Source organism: Embiotoca jacksoni, unplaced genomic scaffold (genome assembly GCF_022577435.1).
Source record: "Embiotoca jacksoni isolate LCO1_2020_lvr unplaced genomic scaffold, fEmbJac1.0.p SCAF_13, whole genome shotgun sequence".
Lineage (NCBI taxonomy): Eukaryota > Metazoa > Chordata > Actinopteri > Embiotocidae > Embiotoca > Embiotoca jacksoni.
This window is the reverse complement of record NW_027185263.1, coordinates 3,572,922-3,587,729: the sequence shown is the minus strand read 5'-3', so window position 1 is coordinate 3,587,729 and position 14,808 is coordinate 3,572,922. Positions and strand designations below refer to the sequence as shown.

General features: G+C 41.0%; 2 protein-coding genes across 5 annotated transcripts; both read right to left on the bottom strand.

Moving 5' to 3' along the window:
- Positions 1-2,252: 2,252 nt before the first annotated feature.
- Positions 2,253-8,527, bottom strand: LOC138196159 (heterogeneous nuclear ribonucleoprotein A/B-like). Of its 4 annotated transcripts, none has more exons than XM_069145948.1 (9): positions 8,418-8,527; positions 6,796-7,088; positions 6,489-6,657; positions 6,146-6,304; positions 5,434-5,565; positions 4,891-4,999; positions 4,638-4,787; positions 3,705-3,798; positions 2,253-3,198 (listed from the first exon to the last, which is right to left on the bottom strand). In XM_069145948.1, the coding sequence occupies exons 2-8, from the start codon at positions 7,062-7,064 to the stop codon at positions 3,725-3,727; spliced, it is 1,062 nt and encodes a 353-aa protein (XP_069002049.1). In that variant the 5' UTR covers positions 7,065-7,088; positions 8,418-8,527; the 3' UTR covers positions 2,253-3,198; positions 3,705-3,724. The 4 variants fall into 4 exon arrangements, with proteins under 4 accessions (XP_069002049.1, XP_069002052.1, XP_069002051.1 ...); XM_069145951.1 differs by having other exon boundaries at positions 6,796-7,078; positions 8,418-8,522; XM_069145950.1 differs by having other exon boundaries at positions 8,433-8,502.
- A 2,608-nt stretch (positions 8,528-11,135) lies between these two features.
- btg4 (B-cell translocation gene 4) lies at positions 11,136-13,797 on the bottom strand. Its single transcript, XM_069145542.1, has 4 exons — positions 13,625-13,797; positions 12,814-12,951; positions 12,200-12,506; positions 11,136-11,395 (listed from the first exon to the last, which is right to left on the bottom strand). The coding sequence occupies exons 1-4, from the start codon at positions 13,795-13,797 to the stop codon at positions 11,177-11,179; spliced, it is 837 nt and encodes a 278-aa protein (XP_069001643.1). The 3' UTR covers positions 11,136-11,176.
- Between the last annotated feature and the right edge of the window lie 1,011 nt (positions 13,798-14,808).

Genomic DNA, 14,808 nt, shown 5'->3' with positions numbered 1-14,808 from the left:
AAATGGACATCCTGCCAGGTCTCAACCACAATGAGGCTTTTCCCATTTTTCCTTACTGAAGAGCTTTATTTTGTGATAAATCTGAATTTATTATTCAGATTTAGATCCATGAATCTTATAAAAGAAACATTTGCAATCTGATAATCGGTCACATGAGGGGGTTTAAAATTAAAGGATTAACCACCTGAGGAAAAAGTGCCACAAAATTCAACATAAAAAATAACTGACAAATTCAATAGCGCTGGTTGTGAAGAAAACAATAAACCACAATAAGTTAATATATCTAAAATCAGTATTTACAGTACCCAAATCTAGTCAACCAAACGGATACACAGCGCCATCTAGCGGCTGGGAACAGACACGTCCAACACCAGTCAATTAACTAACTTTGAAAGCAAATTAAATTACAGTGGCATTTGCACTTTGATTACTACTTTCGACTGTTGCCAGCTCTTTTCATTTTTTTGGCCAAAGTTATCATGGATAATGCCGAAAGTTAAACATTTAAAAACACGAGTTGTACGACAGTCTTACCGTTCACTTGAGTCCCACGTAGAAAAATAAACAAAGCTAAATAAATAAATGACGAGCTGACTGTAAAAATGTAAGTGAAAAATGCGAGCTTCTTTCATCGCAAACACAAGAAGAGGAACAAACGGACAATAATGTTGTCAGCGTTTTCAAACCACGGACTTTTTTTTTTTTTTTTTTTTTTTTTTGGTTTTAAATGTTCAAACACGTGATTTCGGTTGAGTCGGTGCTTCTTCTTCTTCTACTTCTCTTTTTCCGGCAGACCAGACACGGCTTTGGTGTATTGCTGCCTCTAACTGATTTTGAAAACGTCACTGCTCCTTTTCTCCATTTAGGAGACCTTCCTCAAAGCCTGCGTTACTTCCCGAGCTCTCTCTTTATGAAGTCCTCCTACGCCCACTGGTACTTTAAGGGATAACATTTCGTAACTCAGTTTTCCTAATTCAATGGAGAAAAAAAAACTTCCTCCTCTCCCCGACATAGAGCGGGCAAACAGCGCCAGACCGCCGCGTTGTGGCCAGAATGAGTATTACATCAACACTGATGTGAATTACATGAGACGAGTGGAAAAATAGTTAAACCAAGTGTAAACAAGAACTTCCACAATATATATATGTTAATTAATTAATTAACTGATAGAGAGAGGGATACATAAATAGAGGATAGAGATAAATAGAGATGTAATCATCTGGCCTGTAAACCAGCAGCTACATACTGTGGAAGTTCTTGCTTACACTTGGTTTAACTTTTTTCCCGCTCATCTAATGTAATTCATACATATGTAAATAATATATGTATTATAATATATGAATATAATATATATAATTCATGTACACATTCACACACCGACAGCAGGAGAGGTGATCGCCTGTCATCAGGGGCAACTTGGGGGTTTGGTGTCTTGCCCGAGGACACTTCATCATGCGGAAGGGAGGACCGCCAACTTCATGAATAGTGGGAAACTCCAACGACCCCACGAATCTATTTATATATCAAAGCGCAAGTGAGCGGCCCACAGACGTTTCTTCTCGCAACACCTCAAGGTGTCACGGCTACGATGATCGCTGAACGCTCACGATTCCTCATTTCTCTCGGTCAGCAACAATTTCTCATATTAACAAAACCTTTATATTTTCCCTCGAATTAAATTGTCAATTTGGCAGTTTAGTTCAATGTTTACTGCAGATATTGAAGGCACCCACTGCCAAGTTGGACTGTCCTTGTTATGGTGACCCCTGACCTTTCATACTACCCTCACCACTTTAGGCTGTGTCCATAACTTTAGACAGAGCACCACCACTGTTGCAGACCGGGCCATTCTGCCTGAAGAATAACTCCTGATGATTTTATATTTAAGTGAGTGAAATGGGACCTTTATAATCTTTTAAACCCCAAACAAAACATTCATTTCAACAAGATTAGCCTATCAATCATATGTGTGGAAAACAACCTTTGAAGCTTTAAAAATCAGCCATTTGGTTCAAATTGGAATCAAACTAACCATCAAGACTTCAAAGAACAGAAAATTCTGTATTACTCATTGAAGAAAAAAGAAAAGAAAAAGAAAACTGCTGATAAACCTCAAGGGTTTAAGTTTGTTTTTGGAAACAGGAATAATTTACTTGAGCCCTAAAACATGTTTGAATTTAACATCCAAACTAATGCTGGTTATATTCTTCAGGATTAACAGTACTGTTTAACATTAAAAATGCAAAGATCACTACAAACAAGAACGTTTATTAGCTATAAATGTTAAAGACACTGGCCAAGGAGACTACATTGACCTGAAGCCTGTTCAGAAAAACAGACCTTTAACTTCAGAAATGGTCATTTCTAAAACCAGTAGCACTAAAACAACACAAACATCCCCCCCCACCTCCCCCATTACATCCTACAGATCCATATTTTTTTCAGATGTCAACTTTACTAGTAAATTCATAATATCCTGAAGACATTTTCAGTTTTGAAATGAATCTGTCGCCTGGTGAGTTAAAATTCCCTCTTGGTACACTGGTCTACGCATAAAGGGGAAAAGATTTTTTTTTTAAGCTCCTAGACTTAAAAAAAAAAAAGAAAAAAAAAAGAAAAAGAAAAGAAAAAAAAAGAAAGAAAGAAAAAAAAAAACTAACAAAAATTCATATTGACGTTAAACTTGACAACTGAACTTTAATCCTAAACCCATTCAACAATGTATTTTTTTTTTTTTATTATTTATTTTTAAATCTTCCACCCCAGTACGTGGAAGAACCAGAACAGAAAAAAAATAAAATTACTGAAAACTGTTTTTATTTGTCAAAAAAGCTCCTTTACAGCGGCAAGATTTTCAACCTGTAAAGCCAGCAAACATGTAAAATACAACCCTTACAATACATTAGAATCAAAACAGGTACCAAAAAGTACAGTAAAAATTACACTTCCGTCAGAGGAAATGTGGGTGGGAAGAAAGAAAAAAAATTATAAAAAAAAAAAACACCAAAGGGAAAAGTAAAACCTAAAAATGAAAGGATTTAAACAAAATAAAAGAAAATAAAAGAACAGAAAAAAAAAAAAAACATGGAAAAGTTACATTTCGGTTGTTGTCTGTACAAATGGTCTTCTGTCATAAAAGAGGTTGGGTCGGGCTCAGTGTGTCCGTCCAGCCTCCGGTCTCACTGGATCACTGGAGTTCTGAGGGGTGACACACAGGTTACTGACAAAGCAGCACAAAAAAGTCTATTCTACAAAACACTCTTTAAATAACGAGAAGCAACAACCGACGAACACCGTCTTGGAGTTAAAAATGTGATCACACCTCGTACGCTTGCACAGGTCTGTCTAACGTCGAGTCTGTAATTTAGTGCTAAAAACGCCCCACAAAAAAAATACGTTATAAAAATATCGAAAAGAAGGTACAGAATATCTTTTCAACAAGTGACATCTAGTACAACGCAGTCAGGTCAAGAGCTGGGACTGAATCTACGCCACAATTCAACACGCATGTGCCACGCAGGAGGGGAAACGTAAAACTACAGATGAATGAAAAAGCCAGGTGGTCTTGCAGAGGGGAGATCAATGCTTCGAGTACAGCAACAGAGAAACTCCAGCAAAGCGGGTGTGCATTTGAAGGATTGAACAGCACGTGAATGACACTCAAGTTTTGTAAACAACAATAGCTAGTTCTCGCCGTGGCATACCTTGCACTACCGAGCGATCATCAGTATGGCTTGTAGTTGCTCTGGTGTCCCCCCCGTCTTGGGGTTTTCCCATAGCTGGCGCTGCCCTGGTCTGCTGTGGAAAGATAGTGGGAGTTCAGACCGGTCGCCCAGCAATAGTTCAACATATCTTTTTTAGAAACATTATAATTAACTCGAGAGTGAGAGATTGACATTAATTTGGTGACTAAGTACCGAGCTGGTGTCACGATCCAGGTAGTCTGGAAACAGTTAAGTCTACATCTAATGATGCATCTCCTCTGAAGCACCTCAGTGCTGCATCACTTTTACAAAGTCATTTGAATTGTTGGTTGTAAAGGTGCAATAATAATAATAATAATAATAATAATAATAATAATAAATGGTTTCCCTATGAAATATCTGTTAAACGTCAATTTGAGTTTTACCCTGTAAAAATTTGCCAAATCATGTCAAATTAGTCGTCTTCAGAGGTGATTTAAACCCAGTCAGTTTCGAGCTCCAAATTTGAAATGCCTATAAATAAGTGATAGAGCTTCTTTAAACAAAGTCCACATCCTCACAGACTGAAGAAATCACACTAATATGCTCTCAGACGGAAGTTTTTTAATGGACAGGGTATTACAGATTGACTATTAACATTGTAAGTCGCCATGATTGAACAATTTTTTTTAAATTACCTCTTCAAAAGGCACTTATGCAAAAAAAAAAAAAAAAAAAAAAAAAAAAAAAAAAAGAAAAGGAAAAAAAAGAAAAAAAAGAAAAGAAAATTCTTCTAAAAATGCTGACGGTCTAATTAGTATTTAATATCGACCTGTATAAACACAGTTTAGGCATCAGGGGAGAGAAACTGAAACTGGTATTTCTGAAGTCACAAGGCTAAAGCCACAACGGTATCCACACTCTGTGCACTTTGTTACGTGCGTCTGTGCTTACTGTATTCATATCCAGGGCCGTAACCATAGTAACCAGAAGAGTAGTCATAGTTGCCATAGCCGCCACCGTAGCCACCGTAGCCATAGCCTTGGTTACCGTATCCCTGGTTCCAGTAGTTTCCGTAGCCCTGGTTCCAGCCCTGGCTCTGACCTGAGGCAGAGAGCAGAGGTCAAATGAAAACCGGAAAGAATGTTTTCCACCATTATCATCATGTATCGTACAACAGAACAAAAACCGGGGACCCCCATCTTACCTCCGCGGCCCCTGCCTCCACCTCCGCGGCCTCCGTAGCCACCTCCACGACCTGTTCCGTACTGCTGCTGCTGGTAAACCTCCTTTGGCTGGGCGACCTTCAGCTCACACTGAGGAGGAAATGGGGAAAAAAAATAAAAATACATTTAAAAAATAAAATAAAAATTAGGACTTCCTTGGCAAAAACAGCAAAAAAGAAGTGGTAGTGGGGCAACGGGGGCATATGTTTTTTTAAGACAATGATACTTCTGTACCTCAAAATTGTAATAACACTCTACGTGCAGAATTATATATACTACATTTCCCTTTGGAGGCCACGACTTTTTGAAATTCACCATGTAAACAGATGCTCCCCCGAGAAACTACAGTTCCCAGGATTCGTGGTGAAGCTCAGGCTTCACTACAATGAGTTCATCTCTGGTGGATCAAAAGTTGGGAGCAACTAAACCTTCCCGTCTAAGAGCCCACACGAGAACCAACCCCTACAAGAGGCATCAGAAAACTCCCACCGCTGTGAGCACAGCGTGTGAATCTGTGCACGTACCCTGCCACCCTGGATGTTGTGGTATTTCTTCTCCAGACACTTCTTGACGCTGGCTTCGTCTTTGTACGTGATGAAGATGAACCCCCTCCTTTTCTTTGATTTGGGGTCGATGGGGAGCTCGATGGTTTCGATCTGCAGACAGAAGCAAAAGGGCGAAAGTGTATAATGTGCACGTTGGTATTTTGTCGGGATCTTTTGCATACAGTCTCTGCGCACCGATTGACCGCCAAGAGCATAAACTAGTCCAACTCTCGTCTGTGAAGTCTCGTCTACAGTTTAAACCGCACGCGCACCGTTTGGGTCAACTTCTACAAACTTTCGAGTAGCAGAGCGACACCCAGCTATGCAATGAGAGACATAACATCTGACAAAGAATCAAGTTATTTTCCAAGATCCTCAAATTAATCTGAAACTTTGTTTTAATCAGCCATTCGCTCGTTAGCCTGTAGCTTCATTGAGCACCAATAAAGGATTAGTACATACAACCAAACACTGAATAAAACCTCGTGCCACAAGGATCGGAAGCTTATGCGCAAAAACTTCACTCAAAATTTTCTGCAAACTGATTTGAATTTGTAATAACGATCAGTGTTCCTCACAACTACCACTTTTCATGCTCTACCAACGAGAGATTTAGCACAACAACAACAACAAAAATCGACTGCAGATGGTCAATTCTTGCATGTTCCCAGTAACTCCATCTGAAACCAACCTCTCCAAAGGCGCCGAAGTATTCCCTGATGGTTTCCTCGGTTGCCTCTGGGTTCAAACCCCCGACGAAGATCTTCTTGACGGGCTCCTTCTTCATGGCCATCGCCCTCTTGGGGTCGATCTGACGCCCGTCCAGTCTGTGTTCCTTCTGCTCCAGCACCTGCGGACACACCGTCATTAAACACAACGCTACACAACTAGAGCGCAACGGAAAGGACACCGCTTCGGCACCTTGTGAAGTAAATTAGAAGCGAGTGGCATTTAAACATTTAACTTCATTCTGAGCAGAAGACTCGCTGCTTTTGTGTTTCACCAGGTGTTGGGTGGTCAGATGGGGGACTCACCTTGTCCACGCTGGAAGAGTCTTTGAACAGAACGAAGCCGAAGCCTCGGGAGCGGCCGGTGTTGGAGTCCATCTTGATGGTGCAGTCCGACACCTCCCCAAACTTCGTGAAGTAATCCTTCAGGTCCTTTTTACTCGTGTCCCAGCTGAGGCCGCCAACGAACATTTTACTGCGAAAACCGAGGGACGCAATGCGGTTTATTTCTTAACTTAGTTTAGACAAGAATACACAACTCATTCTTCTTTTTGTAAACTTGTACGTCTCCGATTGATCATTTAGGTCTGCGGAGGGGTGGTGAAACACTTACCCAGCATCCTCCTCTCCTTTGCTGGCATCAATCTTGCCTCCATCTGTGCCGTTGTCCTGGCCCTCCTGGCCCTCCTGTCCCTCTTGGCCTTCCTGGCTTTCCTGTCCCTCCTGGCCTTCCTGGCCCTCCTGGGCATCCTGGCAATCCTGGGCGTCCTCCTGGGCGTCCTCCCCACTCATCAGCTCCAGCTCGGCCCCGTTCTGGTCCTCCTCTCCCTCGTTGCCGTTCTGCTCCGACGTCTCCATGAGCAGAGTCTCAGCGTCTGCCATTCTTACGGTGGGTTCTTCAAGGGACTGAAATGGGACGAGACAAACTCTGAGTGAACTTGGTCTTTACCGAATACTCACAAATTCAACAGAAAATGTCACGGTCTCAAAAATACAAAAGAGTGGAGGGAAAGAAAGGGAGGTGGGGGGGGAGGTTGTGGGGAAACAACAGCCTGAGCTACAATTAAAATGACTCCTTGGATCAATTCATACATTTACTCCGCTTATTTTTTTTTTTTATAAGTGAGCCATGTGATTTTTGACCACAGATACCCTTCAGCAAAGATGACACCCCTTTTTTTTTGGTAAGCCGCCACTCACTGATACCAAGTTTACAAATAAACAACTTCATTGTGTGAATTAAACGTGCAAAAAAAAAAAAAAGGACAAATCATCAAAGAACAAACGATACAAATTAACCTTTCGTTTCTGTGGCCAGCAACTATTTAAACAGCACATTTAACTACAAAGCATGCAGCCCAAAGTGCTTTACATTATAACACACACACAAAATAAACAATTATAAGATAGAACTGAAGGTTGCATCAATTAAACAATAAAATGCAAAAACTTACCAAGGATTAAAAATAATGATTTAAAAACGGGAGACAAACATTAATCCATATTTTAAAAGCCACAATTTAAATAAAGACGTGTTTAGTTTTCCTTAAAATACCGGTCGAAATGCATCCTCGTGCACTTTTTAAGATTTAAAACTGCAGCTGTAAAAAAAAAAAAAAAAATTACAAGGTCATGCTTTTTTTTTTTTTTTTTTTTTTTTTTGCACACGGCTGCAGAAAGATGCTGAACAAAAAGAAATTAAAAAAAAAAAAAAAAAAAACACAAAAAAAAAAACCGGGTGTTCAAGCGGACCGCGCTTTGCTCCGTTACCCGCTCGGGGCTCGAGAGCAGGCCCGGCTAGCGAGCTAACACGGCTAGGAATAAATAAATAACGCGATTAAGAGCCCGTCGGTACCGCGGTGAGTAGAAATATCTCAAACCGACATCCTCGCGACCCCCCCCCCCCCCGAAAGCAAAAAAACAAAAACAAACGAAAAAGCTCAAGAGCGTAAACGCGTCAACAATGAACGCGAGTCGTAACGGTATAAACGTACATTAGCAGCGGCGCGGCTAACAGCGGAGCTACGGCTAACGGAGAAGCTACCGACAAGAGATAAAGAAAGCAAAGGCGGCGGAGGAGGGAAAGGAGGGAGGGAGGAGGAGAGGAGGAGAGGAGGAGGAGGAGGGAGACACGACGAAAAGGATCGCGGAATAAAAAAAACGCGCACGACTCCCGTGTATTTTTCAATACGCGAAAAACAACAAAAAAAGACAACAGCAGGAAAGCATGCTTACTTTAAGTGAAAATACCGGGGACGCTGACCCGTTGCTCAAAATGGACACTCTCCAAATTCGCCGCTAACTCGTGGCAACATATATACGACCGGATGTGACCGAGAGCTAGCTGGCGTCGGAGTGACAGCGTTCCCGATTGGACGAGGCGGTTTCGCGTGCGAATAAAGGCGGTCGGTGATTGGCTGCCTCGCGGATGCGCTTTAACAAAAGCGAATTCAACAGCCGAAACGTCTTTTCCTGTTTCCTGTTCGCTGTGCCGTTTATGAGGCTGTTGTTTCAAGAACATGGAAACCTTTCGCGCTTACATAATGTTTTAAAAAAAAATTAAAAAAAATTAAAAAAAAATAAAAGACGAATCTGTCTATTTGTGTCTTTTCTTTTACTCGGAGAAAGAATACATTTGAAGCAGCAACAGAAGTGAAACAAACGTTTACTATGGGATGGCATCTGTTTGCAGTTTCTAACTCGGTGACCAAAGTCTGCAGCCCTGCAGACACACGAACACTGTTGGGGCTGATAGACCGTGTTAGTTCAAGATATTTCTATTTAATGCATTTGTAATAAACTGATCATAATGGTGAAATAAAAATGTATTATCTTTGAAGCCGGTTTGGAGGTCCTGTTCGCTATTCTTGTAAATCCCTTTCCCTCACAGGTAATGCAAGACTGAGCAGCGACACGGGGAAAAAAAAAAAGGGAGGAATCAGAAGTTAAAAACTTTAAGCTTCATAGAGGTGGCCACGCGGTACTTTGATTACTTTCTGGGTTTCCTATTTTTGTGTTCAAATAGATCCTTTGACACACCTGGGATTAACATCTGTTCTGGGTGATCGGATCACAATTGCCTTCAACTGCCACCCTCTGAATAAGTAAAAGTAATAAATGCTGCTGTTCACTTTCACTTTCCTGTGTTTGTATGTTCATTGCTTCAACTCCTCCTGTTTCTGCAACGTGTACATGTGCTTATTTGTTGTATCTGTGTACAGTATGTTCATTTTGCATGTAGAGCGGGGAAGTGGTGTCTGAGATGCAGGTGGATAAGTAAAATCCTCGTGCAGTTGAGTGAGTAGACAATCCAAAAATTATAAAGCTACACTATCGGTTGGCTGAAAGCTGCAACTTCCTGCATCCATTTCAAATTAAAAGCCCTTATTTCAAACTAAAAGCTGTCTCTTTGTCCATATATGCTCCGGTCATATTTCTGACCTCGTCTTGTTTTTTTAAACCTCAAACTTTTTTTTTCGGATGCATCACCGGTTTGTCGAAACAAATAATGTCGGGTTGAAATGAATGTATTCAGAAAATGAAACTTGCGGTTCCAGGAATTAAAGCAAAGCCGGCCCATCCTGGGGCTCAGGACGAATGTTTACTACTGTCCCCGGCAACATCAGCTGTACCTGCCAGTCCGGGGCAAGTCGAGGCACGACCTGAGACATGGGCACGCACACGCACACGCACACACACACACACAAAGAGAGAGAGAGTATCGGGTCGCTTTGGAGACGGTTGCGTTTCTCCAGCAGTGGTCATTGGTGAACTGCAGCAACCACAGGTAAGAAGCACAGCACACTCAGATTTTAAACAGAATTCACTGATGTTTCAACTTCAGACTTTGCTGTAGACGTCATTTTCTTTTCTTTTTTGATCACAACTTTCTTTCAAGCTCAACTAGTCCAATCTCCGCTTGCGACAGAGCCGCCTAGTCTGTGGGCGCAACGTGATCGAGAAGCCGACAGAAGACTTCGCTCGAGTCAACCGATGTTTGGCTGTTTAATCAGCCAGAAACGGAGAGTTTAACAGCAATGAAGACGGCTTTAATAGAGATCCAGTTAAAAATTTAAAAAAAAGTTCAGATTCAGAAATCAGGGTAGTTTAACGATACATAATTCATTACTAAATCTACCGAGCTATACTCTGCTAACATCCTAACTGGCTATGTTACATTTTTTTTTAAAGTCAAGGCATCAGAGAGAAAATAAGGTGTAACGACATGGATGTTTAACCAATTTTTTGTAATAAATTTCAATAATTTATGGAGGAAAAAGATCCTGCCGAGCTCTTGGGGTTTGGTATACCTTGTGTAAGTTGATTTCTATGAAGTGCTTGTGCGAGTCTTTTTGCTAAAAGGTAGTATAAAGCATATAAATGGTATTTCACTGCGGTGCCCAAATGCTTTCTGAAAACAAGCGATCAGTTCTGACTTAATCTCTTCCTGCCGTCCCAGATCCCGATGGCGGACATGATTGGGGTCGCTGTATAGGCAGTGTTGTTAGATGATTGTTCTTGCACACCAATCACTACCTACGCTACCAGTACAACCACCACCACCACCACACACCTGCTCAGTCACACTGTTATTGAATGTATTTGAAAGAATATCCTGATGTTTAAAAAAAAAAAAGGAATTGAATCATGAAATAAAACAGAACAAAGAGCTGAGCTGAAACGGACGTATTTTATTCTTTTCAATGACAGATCAATATTACTTTATTCACTCTTTAATTTCAGTTTAAAAACACAAATAAAGGGAAAACTACGTTTTAAAAAAAATACATGAATATTTCAAAGTTTAAAAACATGCTCAAACAGCATTACTTTAAATCATTACTTTAAACCATTTACCAAAAATAAGTTCATTTTTTTTTTAGATTTTCTGAATTTATTATTATTTTTTTTCTCCTCTCTCTCCCGCCACTGCAAACAAAGTCTGTGGCCTTTAATCCACGTCGGGGTACCCGGGGTTGAAGGCTCGGCTTGCTCTAGGATCGGGACTTGCTGACCCAGTGGTACTTGTCAACACGAGGCCCGGCGAAGGTGAATGTGGCTCGGTGGGATTTGAAGCCTTTCTGGTTGGGGAACTGTGGAGCTGCTGCAGCAGCATCAGGAGGAGGAGCGCGAGTCGTGAAGGCTTCCCCAGCGAAGGCGTTCCTGCTCTCCATCAGCCAGTTCTGAGGAGCTCCTGGGCAAAATTCACTGAACTGAGGACAGCGGGAGCAGAGGGACATTCACTCAAAATACTGTACCGAAGTTCAAAATGGAGGTAGTTTGAAATGTATTAAGAGTAGTAGTTTAAATGGAAATAACAAAAAAAAAAAAAAACTCAGAATATTGTACTTTAAAAACAGAGCTTGTTCCAAATTGTATAATAGTGTTTGAACTATCCAAGTCGAGCTGAAATAGCTGACAAATTATACAATTTTGACAATTGCGCCAATCCTTGTTTTCAGCAGGCATTTTGCAAGAAAGATATTTCATGGTTCCAGCTATTAAAAATAAATACATAAAAAAAAAAAAAATGCAGTTTTACTCCCTTTATTTTTTTATATTTTGAGTTCTGGACTATGGTGAGACCAAAAAAAAAAAAAAAAGAAAGCACTGTCAAAGTTTCACTATTAACTCTACCAACAACAGCAATAAAATGCTCTTGGAACAAAAGACCGATAAACAGTCAAGTTAGCCAAGATTCTTAAGGTTAAATACAAAGATCCTGTTTCGATTGTAAACTTCTATAGTTCAAAGGGCTTGCTGCTTATTTTAAAAATGTCCAAACTCCCTCAAATGGTTCCTTCAGCAGACTTACAACATGCAATAGTCCAAAAATGAGACACTTTCTGGTCTTCAGCATTCGAGACTTGAAGATGAAATATTTGCATTGCGACGATGTTAAATGAGCCGACTCCGACCTAAAATAAAGTCCCAGATACAAAATCCCATAAAAAAAAAAAAAAAGAAGTCTCCATATTCTGCCTGCCATTTATAAAATAGAATCATATTCCACCTACCCGGTAAACACTGTTGGGGTTGCTGACAGTCGGGATGGTTTTGGGTTCAGGGTTTGTGGGCGAGGCCGAAGCTGGACAGAGAGATGGTTGGCTGCTGCTGCTGCTGCTGCTGCTGATGTTGCTGATGTTGCTGCTGCTGCTGTTGCTGCTGTCTTCAGCTCCATCCTCCTCATCTGAAGAGCTTCCTGATTGGACGTCAAGACTCGCCCGCTCCACGGCGCCATTGATGTGACGGGAAAATTCCCCGTTCGCACGACGACATCCGTTCACCACCAAGACGCAGAATGGAGCGCTGCGTTCACCGTACCTGCAAGGAAGGGGGAAAAAAAACAACAACATCTACAACAACAACCCTATAAATATTATTTGCAGCATGGTATTAGTCAGAAGTGTTGGTGGAAATCCAGAGCTATAAAAGTGACTCAAGAGACATAAATTGCGCCCAAAGTGAAATTTTTTAAACAAAAACAGCAGCTCTTAAAATCTCAAACTGGAGATTATTAAAGTCTTGCCAATGAAAACCTTCATTTCCCGGTACACACTCATGACAAGCCGGCCCCTCCGCGGCTCTGTACTTGCACCAAGTCCGGCTCTAGCAGAGTTCAGGGTCTGACCTGCAGGACACCTCTCCCGGGTCGACCCACACCGTCAGCTCCTGAGGAAGGCCCAGATCCTCGTAGTACACGGCGCTGCGCTCGCAGGTCTGCTGCAGCACCGGGTCCTGGAGACACACTCGGTTCATACGCAAACACCTGAAACGCCAGCCAGCAGCTCGGATTCAGCGTTAAGAAAAGACTTCTTTCAAATGGTAGGTGAACATTTAGGAAAAGTCTGGGAAAGAGATCTTAATTCAAACATTGATGGGAAAATATTGCCTATTTTGTTGTCACTTTATTGGCTGTTTGATTTGGAAGCTTTGCACAGTGACCTGAAGAAGAAGCAGTTACCACAGCATTGACATTTTGGGCTTTAATTTTTGTAGTTGGTCACTGAAATATGACTTCAAATGTTATTTTCAGAGTACCTCAGAACCTAAAAATTAGTTTGTTTGACGCAAATTAAAAACTTGACATTTATTCAACTCAATAACTCAAGTTTCTAAAGAAATCTTTAGAGCAAATTTAGATTTTTTTTTTTTTCCCCAGAATGAAAACCCTACTTTGTTTGGTACTTTTAAGAAAATAGTCTTAATGGAAATCTGTGACTTGTAATTCCTCAGTTCCTTCCAACATTTGATTTAATTTGTACCTCTGAAACAAAATGGCTTCAACAAGAGTGACTGAGAAAGTGATGACCATCATTTTTTTTTTTTTTTTTTTAAATCTAATTTTCTCAAACTTCAGCTCTTTTACATTTTCACAACTAACGACTTTGAAGAAATGACTCGGACTTACTGGGGAACACCAACCAAAGCAGGTTACTGACCTGTAGGCCTGTCCTTTGGTGGGTGCGCTCAGGTGCCAGTGGTTCTTGTAGTTCTCGAACAGAACGGCAGTGAGGGCGGCAGCGAAGCGTTCCCTGCCATCGTTATCCAGACGGCCGTATCGCTTCACCAGCCGAGTGACAAAGAACACGGCGGCTGCGATCTCCTCCTTCATGGCTTCGCACTTTTAGTTTCTAACCCTGCGGATTAAATCTCAGCAAACTCCCGGCTGTACTGGTAAAATAAAAAAATAAAAAAAAACCCTCTTCAAAGCATAAAACACATGTAGGGTGATCCTACTCTCTTAGAAAAAAAAAAAAAAAGACAAATAAAACAAGACAAACTAGAAGCCAAACAACTCAAGCAAACATATTTGCTGCTGAAGCTCCACAGAGAACTCAGCTTTATTTATTTTTTTTTTCTTTGTAATGCTGCTTCAAAAAAGATTAAAAAAAATTATTACAAAACATATATATATCTCCACATGTGTAAATCGGTGCATGAAGCAGCAGCTCTTTCCGCCGTGGAACCAATGTCACATCAAATACTAAAAGAGTTCCTCCCGCCACAGTCTCTCCTGTGGTTTAATAAATCCAGGGTTCAGCTGTGAGACAAGCTGACACACCTGAAGCTGGTTCACTTAATAATTGGGAGTGTGGAGGTGTGAATGACGCTGCGCCTGCAGCATGTCAGCGTTAAGTGAAGATATTTATGGACCATTTTATGGACCAGAGAAATATTAAGCTGTCAAGTGATTTAACTTTCACAGATACGTGGAGCGAATTTAACTCTGATTTAAGTGAACTCAAGTTTCATTTGATTCTTTGCCAACAAATAGTTGTTGTTAAAATACAAAGTCGTTTTCTGCATCTATGAAATTCAGCCGGACGTGGACGCAGGTCTCGTTGGGACTTTCTCGCTTCTTTATGTTTAGGTGCCTTCTGAGTATTCATAATTGGTATTACAACATTAGCTTAACCCTGTTAAAGATGGTCTCCAAGGTGGAGACGACACTGAGCGCCGACGTTTCACGTCATCTGCTGTATTCTCTATTTAAATGTTATTTCTTTGCCAGCTCTGCTCTACAAAACTTGATTTCCCATTGAACTGGACCACCTCACACGTCCATACATACGACGTTGTGTTCGGCAGAAATTTGGGGGAAGTGTATAAAATGATGCTTAAT